The sequence below is a fragment of the Calliopsis andreniformis genome, chromosome 5 (genome assembly GCF_051401765.1).
Source record: "Calliopsis andreniformis isolate RMS-2024a chromosome 5, iyCalAndr_principal, whole genome shotgun sequence".
Lineage (NCBI taxonomy): Eukaryota > Metazoa > Arthropoda > Insecta > Hymenoptera > Andrenidae > Calliopsis > Calliopsis andreniformis.
The window spans coordinates 5,976,557-5,995,190 of NC_135066.1; the positions used below are offsets into that span (position 1 = coordinate 5,976,557).

At 38.6% G+C, this 18,634-nt stretch overlaps 3 protein-coding genes across 12 annotated transcripts in view; 2 read left to right on the plus strand and 1 right to left on the minus strand.

Annotated features, from left to right (window-relative positions):
* Mtd (TLD domain-containing protein mustard) overlaps nucleotides 1-6,515 on the plus strand; it is a 174,501-nt gene extending 167,986 nt beyond the window's left edge. For all 10 annotated transcript variants that reach the window (XM_076378273.1, XM_076378268.1, XM_076378270.1 and 7 more), the window contains 3 exons: nucleotides 2,706-2,987; nucleotides 3,063-3,232; nucleotides 3,728-6,515. In XM_076378273.1, coding sequence (XP_076234388.1) covers nucleotides 2,706-2,987; nucleotides 3,063-3,232; nucleotides 3,728-3,863 — 588 coding nt within the window. In that variant the 3' untranslated portion in view covers nucleotides 3,864-6,515. The remainder of the gene's footprint in view (nucleotides 1-2,705; nucleotides 2,988-3,062; nucleotides 3,233-3,727) is intronic.
* A 5,071-nt stretch (nucleotides 6,516-11,586) lies between these two features.
* Nucleotides 11,587-18,098, minus strand: Hao (Hydroxyacid oxidase). Its single transcript, XM_076378279.1, has 9 exons — nucleotides 18,020-18,098; nucleotides 17,789-17,926; nucleotides 17,294-17,445; nucleotides 12,729-12,984; nucleotides 12,503-12,631; nucleotides 12,296-12,428; nucleotides 12,096-12,212; nucleotides 11,926-12,037; nucleotides 11,587-11,839 (listed from the first exon to the last, which is right to left on the minus strand). The coding sequence occupies exons 2-9, from the start codon at nucleotides 17,920-17,922 to the stop codon at nucleotides 11,769-11,771; spliced, it is 1,104 nt and encodes a 367-aa protein (XP_076234394.1). The 5' UTR covers nucleotides 17,923-17,926; nucleotides 18,020-18,098; the 3' UTR covers nucleotides 11,587-11,768.
* Nucleotides 13,533-17,124, plus strand: LOC143179175 (N-acetylgalactosaminyltransferase 6). Its single transcript, XM_076378278.1, has 2 exons — nucleotides 13,533-14,011; nucleotides 14,651-17,124. The coding sequence occupies exons 1-2, from the start codon at nucleotides 13,805-13,807 to the stop codon at nucleotides 16,277-16,279; spliced, it is 1,836 nt and encodes a 611-aa protein (XP_076234393.1). The 5' UTR covers nucleotides 13,533-13,804; the 3' UTR covers nucleotides 16,280-17,124.
* Nucleotides 18,099-18,634: the final 536 nt, after the last annotated feature.

Genomic DNA, 18,634 nt, shown 5'->3' on the forward strand with positions numbered 1-18,634 from the left:
GATAAACGCGTCTTGTTTGTAAATAGAAACGGGAATAGAACCGCGACGCCAGGTTTATCTTCCCTCGTGAAAGGCAGATCGCCATTGACGACGTTCATTGATCGCGAGATCGTGGCGTCGCGTCGCCTCTCGCCAGTGTAATCAATGCGAAACCGACGACAGGATCGCCGAGCCATTGGCTCTATCGGCATTAAACGCTATTAACACTTCGCTAACTGCATGCGAACAATAAACACTCGCTGCACCGGCTCTTGTTTGTCGATGTACATCGACGGCGATTAAATATTTGAAGAATTAGAGGAAAGGAAATGGTCTTCCACAATAATATTTATACGCAAACGTAATACTGTGCGAAAACATCTAGAACCTACTGTGTATTATGCGAACGAGTGCCGAATGTTGGAAAATTTTGAAGTTCGAATGTTTTGAATTCCTAGACTGCAAAAGTTAAGGATTTTTTGTATATTTAAATTCTTGCGAATTGGAACCTGCAAAAATTTCAGTTTTTATATATTGTAATTTCTCGAATAGTTTGAAATTTCCAAAAAACACAAATATTTGAATATTGAATATTTGAATATTTGAATATTTGAATATTTGAATATTTGAATATTTGAATATTTGAATATTTGAATATTTGAATATTTGAATATTTGAATATTTGAAAATTTGAATATTTAAAATTTTGAATATTTGAATTTTTGAATTTTTGAAATTTTGAACATTTAAAATATTGAATATTTGAACATTTGTATCCTTCAATATTTAAAAACTTGACAAAGTAACAAATCTGTCAAGATAACAAATTAAAAGCTCTGACTTTAATTACATTCCAACTGCATCAGACAAACCTACCTCGTGACGTATATTCAAGTTTAATTAAGCGATTTTACTGGCACAATGTCAAAGTTCAAACAACATTCAATCACGTTTACGATCTTTTTACTTGTTAATGACACATTGAGCAACAATGATCTATGCGAAACTACAGCGAAGCGAATGCTAAATTGAAAGGCGTACCTTTATTTGCTGACATTGCATAATATTTTCACAAATTAACTCGTTTTATCATAAATGTAAATGAACATCCCATTGCGTCGCATTTTTATCGTGAAATATTCTCCATGATTGAAAATTATAAACATTGGATCTCTCACTGACCATAGAAATGAATCCGTCTTCGCCAAAAGTGTATGGTATTCTCACATTACTCGAAAATGCATCATACTACAGTTAAAAGATAATACAGTCCTTTCAGTCGATCCATCATTCCTTTGGCGACATGTCATTTGCATAGTTTATCAAACGAAAATACGAGTCTCAGAATGCTCAACATAACGACAGAGTTATTAATAAAACATGTAATCCTTGAATCGTTTCCAAGATTCCTTCTCTCTTTTTATGGAATCGATTTACTCATTCGAGGCTTCGATCTAAGCCTTCCTTGGGGAACGAGAAATTTCCATACGTCGGATGATATTTCTGCGCTTTTCGAGCAGAACATCTCGCTGCCTCGCGAGAGATGCAGGATGGAAAAGCTTACGCGTGGATCGTCGCTGTCTACTCGCATGAGTTATGTAAATTTCGTAATATTAATGGATGAGATGTAAAGCTGTTGCGGGGAAGCAGGACGCTTCGTACTCCGTAATCCCCAGGGGGAACAACCGCGCGAAATTGTTATTGTTCAAGACAGGTGTGCAAATGTGATTCACATTAGACCCTGCGAGGAGAATAATGCCGCACGCGACCATCGCGTGCCACTTGTTGCGAAAAAAAGAATATAATCTAATGGAAAGTTTTAGACAATGCCTCTTCATGCTGTCCAACTATGGAGAAAGACAATAACTGTAGGAAAATGTGAAAAGTGTTTCACATTTTTTAACATTTTTGAACACTCTAGTTCTTGTTTTAATGCAAAATGGGAGTAAAAGATTTTTAGTAAATACTGTTTTCCTCCATAGTGGGACAGTATAATGTCCTCGCGATGTAGGCTCGCTGGGCAGTGTTGAGTTTATATAGGGTGTTTGATTATGGGTGAAAGAAAAGGATAAAAAGATATTCGAAAAAACTGACTAATTCATGAAACTTTTGACTCAGGAAATACGATGCTTCTAACATTGATACACTGTTAACAATTACAACACTACACACCTGAATGCGTAAAAGTAGTATGTGTTAGCTGTGTTAGAGTACGTGTCCACCTCAGAGTTTTTCACCACTGTTCTTCAGAGTAGCTTGCGATAGTTAGACTCTCAGATGGACACGCACCCTTAGAGTTAGACTTAGGTTTAGAGACCAATGAAATCCTCATAGTTGAACTAGTACTATCTTCTTCGATATATGATTCAATATATGTATATGATTTAAAAAATTGTGTTGCTGAGTACATCGTGTAGGAATAGTTGTAACGAAATGGATACCCTAGAATGTATTCTGTACTATTATATTCAATTATTATGATAGTCTAATCTATGAGAAACCTAATCAAGTACGATGAACTCAGTGACCAGTCCTGACTTGGTAGACACCTTTCTGAAGAGCTCCTTAAGTAGAGAAACTCCTTAAAAAGGAAAGAAAAAGCTCATAAAAAAGGGAGCTTCTAAAAAGGTGAAAAATCTGAAAATCGATTTTTCGAGCCTTGATGTTCCCTTAAAACTTCAGCTGCAGGAACATATTACTAATGTGTTCTATTCGCCCATTCGCAGGTGCTGTCTATGAGCGAGGAGCTCAGGCGAGCTTTATATGCCAACAGCGCAGCCTCCTTGGACAACGACGTGATCGTGCCTGACCTGGTAGGCACCACAGAAATCCTCAGCGATGATCATAGAGAACAGCTGTGCCGGCACCTGCCAGCCAGGGCAGAGGGTTACCTATGGACCCTCGTCTTCAGCACCAGCCAACACGGATTCAGTCTGAACAGTATGTACAGGAAGATGGCCAAGCTAGAGAGTCCTATTCTGTTGGTCATCGAAGACACCGAGGGCAACGTGAGTTCATTGACTCTTGAGTAAATCTGATTCATTGTGACCATTGAGTGTGTGACCATTTATGAATGATTGCAGGTGTTTGGTGCGTTGACCTCCTGCGCTCTGCACGTGAGCGATCATTTCTATGGGACTGGCGAGTCCCTCCTTTTCAGGTTTTCGCCCAGGTTCCAAGCCTTCAGTTGGACTGGAGATAACATGTACTTTATCAAGGGCAACAATGAGAGTCTGGCCATTGGCGCTGGAGAGTAAGTATCATTTTGTTATTTTGAGTAGATTCTTGTTGGAGGTATGTAGAGTGATACTGAAATAGGTGGCCCAATTGGGTAGCATTCTACTTTTCTTAAGGGTGAGGAAAATAGTAGAGGAAATTCTCTTTGCCTCGTGGCGTAGAAAATTATTACTTTAGGGCTTTTAATAGTTTTATAATATTGGGATTATCTGTTTTGGTGTCACTCTGTATAAATCAGTGATCTCTCGTGGAAGGTTCGAATTTTCAAAAGTTTGAAGTTTTAAGAGTTCTGATTTTTGAAAGATTCGAATTCTCAGGGATTCAAATATTCAAATACTCAAATATTCAAACATTCAAATATTCAAACATTCAAATATTCAAATTTGCAAAGATTTAACCTTCCAATTATTCAAATTCAAAATTTTATAAACATTGGAAACTTCTTCACATAGTATCTACATAGCAGACAATTAGTTTCTCATTGATCTTAACATAATTTTATTTATTCCAGTGGCAAGTTTGGTCTGTGGCTAGACGGTGACCTGTACCAAGGCAGAACGCAATCCTGCAGCACCTATGGAAACGAGCCATTGGCGCCCCAAGAGGACTTCGTGGTGAAGACACTGGAATGCTGGGCGTTCATATAGGACTTTCGTTTCGAATGAGTCGTTGCTCGTTAATCTGATATTTCCACGAATCGCGTGTCGTTTTTTCAAAGAGAGTCGAAGAAGGATCGACGACGAGAATTAAATACTACATTGACGACGCATACGTGATTCGTCGCTTGGAGCTAGTCGCGAGAATTACGATCGTTAAAGGTCGGGTGATCGCAAACGAAAGAGAGAGAATGAGATGAGCGTGAATGAATCGGGATGATGTTGAGATTCCATGGAACACGAGAGAGAAAGGGTGTACTGTTGCACGAATAAGAAAGGAGCCGTGAAACGAATGTGTTAAAAACTACGATTATACAGTTTCACATACACATACACACGGAACAAACACACACGACACTACGAGAATGCTAAAAACTAACCGTTTGTTGATGTGTAGATAATGTAGATAGATAAATGTAAATATATATATTACCAATCGTGTTACGGTAAAGATTAATTTTAAAAACGAAAAAAGCAGAATATATATGTATGTAAACGCTAAAGTGGAAAACGTTGCTGAACACTCTGTGTGTAGCTCGTCTCACGTTATATCTTGAATGGAGAAAAAGGACACACGCTGGCTACATATACACAACGTGTACACGATTATTACGAAGAAGAAAACAACACCCAGAACAAACACAATACGATGATGATGATGATGATACTCTGGAAGGCACGCGCAGCCCGATGTAAACGATCTAGGATCTGAGAACAAGTAGCTTTAGGGACATGATCTACGCTGATCACGTGAACCCGAGATGGAGAGAGGATCGAGTTGAATGTCGCGAATTAAAACGCGACCGCTGATAATACTAGTATGGGAGAAAACGAAAGAGCGCTTTTCGCGACTCTTTTGTTCTTTAGTTAAAAGAAAAACAACGTGATTCTGAAGTCTCAAGTGACCACATAACGAACACACGAACGCAAACACACGCTTGTGCCTCGCTTCGCTCTCTTTCTCTCCCTCAGCGCTAGAACACGCTATCAGTATTTCAGCCCTATTCTGTGTAACCTTGCGTATTCTCAGAGCCGAAGGAAAACTTTCTAACCTTATAATTTACGCAGACGCAGACAATAAGAGGAGAATGTTTGCTATGATACTCACTTTTTGTTGAGCCTTCTTTTAGATGAATTCAGATATTACGCGATCACAGAAGTACCGCCAGTAGCACCTGGCGATCTAGATTAAGTAATGATCTCTAATTCATCTAACCAAGAGAGCTACCGAAATTTCGCATCACCATTTTTTATATCACACAAATCACGCAGAATTTCGCTCGGCTCTGAACGACAGATATCAAGTCGTTTGTAATCGATTCTCTTTCGAATGACAGTCGAAATTCACGACCACACAATACGTGTCCGAGCTTATAGTCTCTATGTATCAATTAGAATCGATCGACTGTGTCGCCCACCGTTTCTATCGTGCTTTGTAATCACTGATTTCCGTTTGTGAAGGAGGACAAGAGTTAGTTAAACGTGTCGAGAAATTCGTACAGTTAATTATTCGGTAGAAGGCCACTTAGGAACGAGAGTGTTTTGATAATCGATTTTATAAATTGATTTTTTCCCTCGTCAGAGTAGTCTGGTTTATCCGGGAAAAAGAAAACGGAAACAGCTTTTTTAGCGGCTCCTCAAACACCGATGTGTTGTACGTCGAGAGAGAAAAACCAAGAACGACCCTTTTATACCGTAGCGAATATATACCGCGTTACCATTCCTTCCAATTTTACTAGAAACAGTTTCTTAACTTGTATCGTTTCTACGATTTTCGATCTTCGTACTTTCTAGGGCTGCTTTTTTTAACACGTGAGCAACATCGACGTTGAATAGAAAAATCGCGCGATCATGAAGATTGTTCTTAGCGGAGGGCTTTAAAAAAAGCAGCGCGACGTAAAAATCGTGGAGAATAATGTTTCGAATTATGCTTCCGGTGTGGTCCATCGGAAGAGGCTCGTAAGACTGAATACGGCAACGTGGATGATCGAGAGAATCGTAGATCTGAACGAGAAAAGAATATCCGTGCACTGGTTATGAAACGCACTTAGAAAAAAAATGACAAAAAAAAAAGAGAGAACATTGTCGAGTAGTCCCCATGGAGCACGGTTTCAAACAGAATACAACAAGAGATGGAAAGCACAAAGTGTATTAAACGTAGCTCGTGGCTTGTTTAGGGTAGTTTCTCGAGTAACGTTACGTACAGTAATGCGACACGCGTGTATCTCAATTTATAGAACGTTGTCCTAGGACTTTCAGATTAGGCGTCTAGGCGTACTCTTTGTGATATTAACGAGTAAAGGAAAACACAGTGCACAGTCGCTCCTAGATCATGTATCGAGTCGCTTCGAGCGTGTCACTCGGGACAAAGCTTTTCTTTTCATAGTAGAAATCGATCGTTCAACTCGAAATTGTGCGTAACTCGCGGAACCTCGATTTAAAATCAGTCAGGACAATACAACTGTTACTAGAGTGCAGAAAGGGATAGGAAAAGCAAAGTGCTTAACCCATGGCGATTTCTCTTTCTTTTCTGTTTTCGAGAAAAGGACTCACGATCCTCGCCTTGATGCCGAAGACACGGTACATAAAATTGTATATTTTAAGGAAATAAAAAAAAGATAATGTGTGTCTCCGAAAAAGAAATTTTTCGTTCTTTTCTTTTCTGTATGTTTTGTTCTCTTTAAGATATTTTATTAAACTGTATTTCTTCGTGGCGTGTTCGGATTCATTTCATTTATTTCATTCTTTTCATATGTTTCTGTTGAGAAAATGTTAAGTACTTGCAGCTCTTAAGAATGTATTACGAGTCGCATCTTCTAACTCCAGTTAAGGATCAAACCTTGCGTCTTTTCTAAGATTTAGGAAACTTTTTATAACATCTGTTCTACAAATTTCTTTAACATTATGATTAGAGGAAGAGTGCTTAAATTAATTAGGAGATTACCCATTAGTATTGATATTGAATCCAAGGGTACGATCCTCTAATTATTTTAAGCAGTGTATTATGAATTCCAACAACTTTTTGATCAAGCAAACGTCAGAGCAGAATGTTTTTAAACCATGAAAATCGTGACAAAGTGAAACAATTATGCTCTCGTCAACTGCCTGAAGAATTCTGTTTCTTCTTGAACGAAGCGTATTCCGTACTGAATTTAGGAACGTTTTCAGCACATTAGGTGTCGTCTAATCTAAAATATAAGCAACTGCCTCCACAAAGAAACTGTAGCCGTAGATTAAGCGTGTCACATGGAATTCTAAGAGAAATGAGATCCTAATCTTAACGACGATACTTTTTCCTGTAAGATCGACGTATGCGCGAGCTCAAACGCTGCACGTTACCTGAAGATCTTCGACGTTCCAATTTGGAAAAGTAGAATTTAAAGAGGAAGAGTTTATCTTGCGAAGAAATATTAAATAAGCTCAATGGTAGTTTTCAGTGTACCCAGCGAAATGTCTTGAGAAGTCAGCTGTCAGAGTTATGGAATTCGAATTGCCTCCAATTACACCACTTTTATTAATGGAAGAAGATATAGTTACTGAAACGCTTTTACTATGAAAAAAAATGATTGCTGTATCAGAAACTCTGACAGCGAAGAGAAGACAGCGAATTGTCGAAGACACTTTTTAACAGAGAACCAATCGTTCCTCGATTAACAAAGAAACTACACTCATCTGTCATGGACACGTTGGAATTAGTTAACTGTTAAATGTAGAAACAATCAATATAAGCGTATAGCTTTCTGCGTTTGTGTATGTTACACAACTTAGTGGAAGTAGAGGAAGTAAGGATCTCTGCTGCAGCCAGAGTAAAGCTCACACGAAAACTAACACATGTATCACAGAAGTGTATGTATATTTGTAGTTAATTAGTGGACGTTAGCGGATTAAAAGAACAAAAGAGTGAAGACGAAACAAACAAACTACACAGCGAGGCGAAGACCTTTGGTATACACATTGTCAATTAGATTCAGACTGATCGCAGGGATTGAACACGCATAAAAGAAAACCTCGATGTTCTTCGGTGTTTAGCTAGATATTGTTGTCGTTGTTGACGATCGTCGCGCACGATCTCACGTCTCAATGTGGTATATCGTGAAGAAGCAAAAGCCTGAGCGAACAAGGGACAAACAGACGTTAAAATGTGCGAACGTTTCAGGTCCAAAGATTCTTCTTCGTCGAGCAAATGAGCACGAAAGAATTAGGGTACTCCTCATAGTTCTTAATTCCCGCGGACAAACGCAAATTAAGGATAGGATTAGTTGTTCGGAAGGATCGAAATTTCATGCCACATTATTCAACTGTAATCTGTTTTACATGTAGGAGAGCTACTTGTACCAGAAACGAACATTCATAGAGTTAGAGAAGACTCGATCGTTCTTGTCTCGTACCCCCATGCTAATTGGTTCTCGAATATTGTCAATTATTCATTTATCTCTTCTGGGAAGCACGGTGAACAGTTTTAGTAGAGAATCTTCGCCAACGGTCTCAACCACGCAAAAATGCACCGGTTCCCATTGAATCACCGAAGTTGCTGTGTTGGACGTGGTCATGGTTCTCGAATGGGAGACCATCTGAGAACCTCCATGTACTGTTGGCGAATGGTCCTCTTGAAACTAGATTCCTGGATAACTACAATAGTGGCCACTGAAAATTGCACTTGAAAATGCACACACAATCGTCTGTGTTGCTTGTCATCTAATTCCCTTTTTTACTTGAAATTTTGACCTGTATAATTTAGATACGTTTAGATACCATATTTATGATTACTCTCGTATGAAAGAAATAGTATTTCTAGCGAGTGCTGCAATTTTATTGGCCACTGCTGTAGATTTGAAGCTTTCAGAGCTTGGTGTCATTTAATTATATGGTAATTAATTTACTTCTTTCTGATTTGTTTGAAGTCTCATTCCACTGTTTTCTGATTGAGTTCCTTCAACCCTTCAAATGTGGTGGTCATGTGGAAACCACCTCTAGGGGTTCGTCTTATAGCGTTAATATATGCAATTAGAGGATTCTCATTGTTAATTGGGGTTTAGGAAATAGAAGCGAGACTTAATGAACTAATTACACACGTAGATCTATCGTGTATCTCACACGCAAACACGAAATACGTACAAGACTCGAATCTTCGCTACGAAACGATATTCTAAACACATTTTTACACGATCACGCTGATGATTCCTCCCCCGAGGGGTAGCGATTACTTTTCTAAATGATTGGTCAATGATCGATCGCGGTGTCGGATAATTTTTATCTAACCGTGTAGATACTGAGTCAACATTCAAATCAATACACCTTCGATTTCTACGTTTGGAATTGATACGTCGTTTTGAATGATTTTCTTCTCTAGCGTCGAAGTTCGATCTTAAAGGATTGCATCTGGACTTCCAAATTGGAGGCCTGGATAGGAGATAAAGAGTGAGAGATTTTTTCGAAAAATGTGGAGATGAAAATTAAATCAAATGTTTAGCTATTAGAAAATAAATTTATTACTCGAGTATTTGTTACTAAGCTTCCCATAGGCAAAGTGTTAATTAATTTAATTTCTATTCATAAATTTTGTAGAGAAGGAAAAGGACCCTTTTGTATCTTCATTCAGGTCTCCAGGCAGATGTGATCTATCATATCAACCAAACACGAGTCAAATCGCATCGATCACGGAACCTGTTCTCCGATCACCGAGTTTTTACATCGAAAGGCTCAAAAAGAGTAAAACAAGCATCGCCTTAGAATAGCGAAAACGATCATAAATGGAAAAAAAAAGTAAGACAGAAAATCGAATTCATCTCATTCACTCGTCCCATCCGTCAAAACCTTTTTCCAAAAGGGGTAGGGGGTGGGAGAAAACTATTATCGAGAAGGAAAAAACATATCCTCGAGAAATTCGAAATTCGTAGCTTCAAGGAGAAAGGGATAGTCCAAGTCAGATGTCAGAGAATCAAAAAAAGGTCTGCACGGATGGGGAAAACGAAAGACACCTCGACCACACACCCCCACACACATACATAGACACAACTCTCTGGACCAATAAATTTTACGCTCTTTAACGTACTTGTCACCTAAATCGATCCCTGTCTCTGGATCTTGCGAGATTATGGTCCCATCGAAAACCAAGCATCATGTCAGAGTTCACGAGAGCAAACAATAGCATACCTGTTCGAACAACACGCTGTGTGTCTATCGTAATCGTATATTAGCCAACAGTATATCGTGTATATCGAATTAATCGTATGACGAGCCACTGAGAGGATCGAGGAGGCACGTCTGTGATCATCTCTTCATCCTCTTAACGCTGCAATGTTGCCTCGATAAAAGCTCGATTCTAAACTCAAGTTTCCTTGGGACTATTCTTTCACTTTAAATGATCCTCGCCTTGAGGAATTCAAACTCAAATCGCTGGTGTAAAAATCTCTTACATTCTCTAAGCTACTAGCTAGCTCCAAATCGCAAGCTTATATCGAGACACTATTGCATAGAATCCTGAAGATCTACTGTCTTAGTTCTTATAACAACGGAGCTCGTATAACGCACAATCTGATAGTGCAGATAGAATTGTATAATTGGCGGTACGCTTGAAATCTATCATCAATTGTGATTGAGACAGTCATCGACTTCTATTCGAGATCAGCTCCTTTGGTGAAGGATTAAACGGTTGAATGAATATCAGGGAAGATTTGTAACTAATACAATAATTATTCTCTATTTGAAGGAGACTCTGTTTCAACTATTCCTTGTTGATTTCAAGAGCTCTGAGATCGAGATCGCATACGTGCCTCCTTTCGATCGAAGTCACGTGTGTGATGATCAAGGGATCTCCAAAAGTTCGAGCTCCGCAGGAGCAACAGGAGTGCGTGGGTGTGTGTATGCATGTATATAACGCGCGTATATATACAGTACACAGTGGAGGGAGCGTGTATGTGTGTATATATACCACACACGTGTACATTGCGTATACATATTATACATAAAACTTAGCAGCGTGCATACACAGCAAGAGAATCGTGTGACCCGTGAGAGAAAGGAGGCCACTATACATAAAATATACATACTATATATACGTAAATTATAAATATATACATACAAGTAACGATAACGATTGTAACATTGTAAAGCTGTGTGAGAGGACAGGGGATGTTTTGGCGGCTGTATTATGCCGGCACAGAGTTACTAATGAGACAAACCCACACAAAAAGTAAAATGATAGGATACACAGGAAGGAGAGGGAGAGAGAAGGATTTATTTTTTTGCCAAAAAAAAAAAAAAAACAGAGAGAAGTTCGCCGTCGTTCGCGGATGAGAACGGATCGAAAGAAAGAACAATGAGTATTTTGCGTATAAATCGTATGTAGAGACCAGAGTACTCTGCTGCATGTTTCCCGTGCGTACGTGGATCGACGTCATAGTCAATCTGTTCCGTTTGCAAAGTAAACGAACATGAACAAAAAACGAGAAAAAAAAAAAGAAAAATGAGATGAAAAAACACCGCGGATCACTTTGGATGCGTGTGCGCGTACGTACGTTCGAGACATTGTGATACGTGTGCCGCCGCGCACACGCATGTATGTATACAAAAGAAGAATATACAAAAGATATTCAATAAAACGCCAATATTGTGAAGTACGATCGTGTTCGTGTCTCTTTCGCTGAAGTTCAGTTCTCTATAAGAGATCGCAATGCATGGACCATAGCTTTAATTAACATAACACCCATTTCTTCAAGTGTCGTTTCTAAATTACTTTATTTTTTCATAAATTAGTTAGCTCTTTTATCTTGAGGATCGATAGAAACATCGAAACCCTCCGACTCTGATAGTATTTTCGTGAAAATTATTTTGAGAATAATTTTATGTCACTGCCCCTTAATTTTACGATAGTAGCGTCGATAGTAAGTATTACTATTACAAATTACTGTGGTAGTAAGATTCGTGTTTCACCATATCTTTTTTCACGTCCTTCACTGATTTACAGCCTAGAACCGATTGATAAGCCCCATTAGATTCTCTTGTGTAGATATCTTATCTATACATAGACGAACATATTTTAGTATTTCGTTACCTGTTAACGCGAAGGCTAGATCAATTTCTTTTCTAAAAATTTCCAGAACTTGCCTCGCACCTTGCTCACCAGCATGAGACAGACCCCATAACATAGGCCTACCAACGAATACCTAAACAATTTAAAAAATCATATAGAATTCATTTTCAGAAGGGTTTAAAAACCCTTACCATTTTTGCACCCAGGGCTAGGGCTTTAAAAACGTCGATTCCTTGCCTCACACCACCGTCCATGTATATTTCTATTCTACCATTCACAGCTTCGACTATCTCCGGCAAGGCTTCGATCTAATAACAATATATCGTTTCTTTTCAAAAGATAAATGATACTCTATCGATTAAATACAGAGAAACTTTAAAAAAACGCAAACCGTTGCAGGAATACTGTCCACTTGTCGAGCGCCATGATTTGAAACTACGATCGCTTTCGCGCCACTTTCAATCGCCAAAAGCGCATCTTCCGGAGTCAGGATCCCCTTCAAAACAATCGGCAACTTGGTAACGCTGCAAAAAATCACGTTATTGAACAATATTTACTCTGAATCTTATCACTGAGATTTATAACACTATTTGCTAACCTTTTAAGCCATTTGACATGCTCCCATGATAAAGAGGCATCGAACAGACTTGTTACGTACTCGTTCAAACCAGAGCCAGTTTTCGCGGAATTTATTTTATTCGACATTTCTCCGTCGAAATTTCCTAATCTGAAAATATCCATTTTATCTTAATTATTACTGAAAAATTCACATCTTTCTGTAGGTGAAGATAGGACACTCAATATTGAAATAGTAGGGAAGGTACCTTAAATGACTTGGGAGTGAAAATTTGTTTCTAATGTCAGCCCTTCTGTCGCCAAATAAAGGCGCGTCGACTGTTAGAACAAGTGCTTTGAAACCGGCACGTTCTGCTCGTTTTACTAAGTCTAAAGTAATTTTACGATCGTTGTATATGTACAGTTGGAACCATTTTATTCCACTTGGCGCGGCTTGTGCAACTTCTTCGATGCTGCTTGTTGATATCGTCGATAACGTGAAGACCGTGCCTGCTGCTTCAGCGGCTGGAAGATTAGAAGTTCGAAATGCAGAAATTTCGTCGTGCTTGGTGACAACTTTCTTTATCGATTTCGGTAAACCAAAAAAATCAAGCATTTTTGTAATCATTTTACATTGATTTATCTCGATTTACATTGATTCGAATGCTTGCCCCTCTTTTGACGAATTTTATCCTACATATTCTAATTCTTAAGTTAAATTAATGTGATAACGATTCGGGTTTATCTCATCAGAACAGGATTATATGTATAATAGTAGATATGACAATTTCAAGAAACGTCAGAGATTTCTTTTTCTATCGTTCTGAATTTATAGAAAAGAACTACCTCCTTCTTTCAATTTTCAAAACGTTATCGAACCTATGTAGATCAAAAAGTGGAAATGGTAACGAAAAAGGTATTAAGCTAATCTCTATAATCCCCTTTTATAACAATAGCATAAAGAACAAACATCAAAGACGAAAATTCCAAAAAAAAATAGTGAACGAAATGTTGATCCTTAATGAATTAAGGAATCGAACGCATCCCGCGGTCAGGCGAAGCGTATATAGAAAAATGCGCTTTAAAGTTTCGGTGCATCGAATGCAGTTCAGTGGGCAAGGGAACTGCTTTCGATCTCCCGAGGATCGATCCTCAGTCGCACGCGTGGCAACCGTGTAGCTTATGCGTTTTATCGCGCCGAATTCACCGAGGTTTGTCCCGTTGATAACAGCTGATAAGCTACACTCTGTACACACATGAGGTTAGTTTCGTGTAGATAGTGCGCTTAGCCGGTGGCTAGTGGCGGTTATTCGCTAAAGTCGTCGCGCGACATGACTCTTTCACGATGATGAGGAGAAATGTGATAAGCCTGATAAAGTTCTTCCTTCTGGCGACCTTTACCGTGTTCCTGACCGTCGTCGTCTTTCGCTACGTGAGGACGTCGCCTAACCATGAGATCGCGACACCGGTCGCAGCCTTCGTCGCCGTTAACGGTGACAATCCGAAAAATCTGATCGATCCCAGGCTGAATTTCAACGAGCATCTCTATCAGGTATGGGTTAAAGACCTGTTCGTTATATCGCCGCGGTTGGTGGAAGTGAAACAGGTTTAGCGGATAGCTTAACCTTCTGCATTCCACAAACAGTGGCGTACCAATGCTTTGGTGCACCCTGCTGCAACTGCACTGTCATAACAGCAGTTTCTCGTTATAGTCTCGTTGTTATGTTCGCTATAATTTTAGATTATTTAGAGTGAAGGATTTCTATGTTGCAGTACAGGCTGTTCCAGGTTTTCGGAGCCAAAGTTTTTCAGTATATTCTATGAGTCTGAGTGAGAAAACAATGTTGTATAAACATAAGTTGTTTTATGTTTCATTAAATAATTGTATTAGAGAAGGAAACTGTGAAGAGAATAGAAGAATAGTATTCTTTTGCTTGCATCAATGCTTGCTCATAGATGTACGAGCATTTCCTTCGACAAAGATACGTAGTTTATACATATCTTTCGTACTCTTTGTGTGTAAATAATTGCAAGATTTTCATGTAGTATTTGGATCGTATTTATATAGAATATACTGTTAGAGTTTGGCATCTAACATCTGAAACGTCCTTATAAACTCTCTAATGAGTAATGAGAGAAATATACGAGGATAAAAATTATTCTATAATTCTTTTATGAAATCTTTCAACAGGATTCAGAAGAGAAAATAGATTGGCATGACTATAAAAAGATTATGGAAGATGCAAAGAGAACAGGAATGGGGGAGAATGGAAAGCCTGCATTCCTTTCACCATCCCTTGATGCATTGAAGGAAAAACTCTATCAGGTAAATGGTTTTAATGCTGCTCTTAGCGATGAGATCTCACTGAATCGCTCAGTACCTGACATTAGGCATCCAGGTTGTAAAAAGAAGAAATACTTAAGAAATCTTGATTCAGTCTCTGTGATAGTATCCTTCCATAATGAACATTTTACTACTTTGATGCGCACTTGCTGGAGCGTCGTTAATCGCTCACCAGCATCTCTTTTGGAAGAAATAATATTGGTGGATGATGCCAGTACTAAGGTGGAACTAAAGAAGAACTTGGATGATTACGTTGCTGAACATTTACCTAAAGTAAAAATCATAAGATTGCCAGAACGTTCTGGGTTAATTAAAGGGCGACTAGCTGGAGCAAAGGTTGCAAAGGCAAAGGTTCTTGTATTCCTAGACTCTCACACTGAAGCAAATGTGAACTGGTTGCCACCCTTGCTGGAACCTATTGCACAAGACTACAGGACTTGTGTGTGCCCTTTCATTGATGTGATAGCTTACGAGACATTTGAGTACAGAGCACAAGACGAAGGTGCAAGAGGTGCTTTCGACTGGGAACTATACTATAAACGACTGCCACTGTTACCTGAAGACCTTAAAAGACCCACAGAACCATTCAAAAGTCCAGTCATGGCAGGTGGTCTCTTCGCCATCAGTGCAAAATTTTTCTGGGAATTGGGAGGATACGACCCAGAGCTAGATATATGGGGAGGCGAACAATATGAACTCTCGTTCAAAATTTGGCAATGCGGAGGTCAGATGTACGATGCACCATGTTCAAGAGTGGGTCATATTTATCGTAAGTTCCCTCCTTTCCCTAACCCAGGAAAGGGAGACTTTTTGGGAAAGAATTATAAAAGAGTGGCAGAAGTGTGGATGGATGAATATGCCGAATATATTTACAAAAGACGTCCTCATTTGAGGTCTCTGAATCCTGGAAACTTGACTGAGCAAAGGAAGCTTAGGAATAGGCTACACTGTAAGCCATTTAAATGGTTCATGGAACATATAGCCTTCGATCTTGTTGACGTGTATCCTCCTATCGAGCCTGATGATTTCGCGTCTGGAGAGATACGTAACATGGGCGTACCAGAATTATGTCTAGATTCAAAAAAACGAATGAAAGACGGACTTGTAGAAGTAGATATTTGTATAAAAGACAATCCTAAAGTTCTAGGAGAGCAAGAGTTTAGACTGACATGGCACAAAGATATTAGGCCGAAGGATCGCACAGAGTGCTTAGATGTATCTAGAGGAGACAGGAAAGCTCCTGTTACTTTATACCCTTGCCACGGAGGCCAAGGAAATCAATTATGGCGTTACAACGTTGAAAAGCAATGGTTAATGCACGGTTACTCGTCGCGGTGCTTGGATATGGATCCAGCGAGTAAAAAGGTTTTTGTAATGAATTGTGATTCGTCGTCCCCTACTCAAAAGTGGAGGATCGAAGAAGTAAATATGAAAGCTATTAATAATTGGGATAATGTGGGACCTAAAAAGCATTGAGTCTTCTGCTTTTCATTTCCATAAGTTTCTTGGTCCCACTTGTAAATGCCGAATCTTGTTTCCATGTAAATATATGTAAACGTATTTTCTTTTAATCACCTAGTCACGTAAAATTCTAATTTTATACTTTCAACTTTTAAACATTATGGTGTACAAAAATAGTATTTGCAAATCGCGTTTTCATTTTACAAATTATAAGAGATCCTACCACCTTCCGTAACATCTTTTACAGTATTCCAATCGTGAAACTTTTTTTAACGCATTTATATCGATGTAAATATTATATAAACCCTCTGTTGTGCCTTAAACATATAGCTGCATTTTAAGAATCATAAGATTACTTTACGAAAGTAACTTCGCTTTAATGCTCAATTTTTACCTATGATAGACATTTCTATTAATACAATATATTTAAGAACAGATAAAAACTGGTCGAGAAATTCCTTTATCATCAAACTATCAAAGCGAGCTCATTCATTTTGACTGATAAACGCCGCAGTTTTGTAACGTACAACTAAATAGGAGATTAATAAACGTTTTTTCTTGCATATTGTTAAGTAAAATTGTGTTCAAATTATTCAAACGAACCAGAAGTTCCATGTACGATCGAAGTTCAATCAATCTCTAAAAAAAATTCACGAACATATCATCGTAATGCACAGACCAGTAAAACACTGACCATTTAATAACATCTTACACTTCATTACAATTGTAACAGACAAGTGACACTTAAGTTACTGTACAGGATAAAATAAAGTGAATTGATACTATTTTATAAAAAAAAATACTATATATCATTTCTACTGAATTTATACTTTAATCATAATTCTTAAAAGTAAGGAATTAGAAAAGATTTTGCTCAACTGTGATCCTGATACGTACTTATCATTCCAACTATTTTTGTAAATCGTTTGTATGACTTAATAAACGCTCGTTATTAAATCTATAGATGGTATGACAAATGTAAATTTGAAGAAACTGAATGCAACTGCGCCAAGAAAGATTCAGACTTACCTTTTGCATTTGCGCATTCTCCATCGGGATGCGCCATGCGCTGCATGGCTGCTGGTGCAACCCCCAGTGGCATTGAGATCTTTTCACCTAGGACAGTGGTGCTTAAATCCCTTTGAGAAACATCCCTCAGAAATCTGGGCCGTATCCTGTACCTACAAAACGAAGAAAATCTTTTCTAACTTCGTTCTCAGAAAGAAGGGAATCTACGTCAAACCTGCAGGGTTGCCTATTTCAAGGGGTGTCTAATGAGTTAGTTTAACTTCATGAAACAAAAGCTGATATAAATATTGTAAAATTTATATGACAAAATTGAGATTAGTATGGGAAGTTTAATTTACAAAATTTTATCGAAATTTTATCATAAATCATGCACTATTATTGCATGCGCTATCGTCTAGAAACTTGCCCCTTGAAACACACATTCCTCCATCTATCTTGCGTCATATCCACAGAATCTGTGTCGTCGTACTTACTACATCTTCCCTGAATACGTACTTTCTGAAAGCCTCCAAGTTCATTCTCAGACTGTACTGCTCCCCAGCCCCCGAATTGTAATAGTCCCTCACGGAGGGTGGCAAGTGCTTCTCGGCATACTTCTCGTAGTCCTCTATGCAAATGAACTGATTCATTGTGCTAAGAACAGAAAATCGATTCTCAATCGTCCTCGATCGCCATAGCCACTTTGCAACGTCCTCAGACGCAATTAGAGGGAGAATAATTACCAACCAGAAAGAAGACTAACGAAAGTGTACACGCTATAGGGAAATCCAATTCTAATCGATAGTCTCTTATTTCTTATTACGACACTTGAACTTTTCTACAGCTCACGAAGCAAACAGAAACTTCCGAGTCAGAGAAACATACTCGTCCCCCGCGTGATTGGTTTTACTACTGGCAACTGACTGCTACTAACGCGAAATCGTGAAGAGATAACCCATGTGACGCGCTGCGTCTACTAATACTGCTGATAAAACTGTTTGCTCGATTTAACTTGACCGTATTGCTTCTGTCCCTTTCTCTTCTGCATGCTCTATCTAGGATTTATTGAAAGAGAAGCTTGTGCCCTCTGTTCCTTAGTTGATCAGTCCACTCTTTGTACCTCGATGTCACATCGTGTGTGAAACAATGCCCTGTTGTTGGACCTTTCATTCAGACGTGGTCATTCAAGATCAAGTTCGCGAGGTTTATCGGATGACCGTCTCATCTTCGTGAAACCTAGTTATGCAACTTATTACAGAAGGATAAGTCGTAGCAAGCAATTGAAACATTAGTCATGCGTTGAGAAACTACATTTTGGGGAATCCATTAGTTATCTAATCTTATTGAAGAAATTGTGTCTGA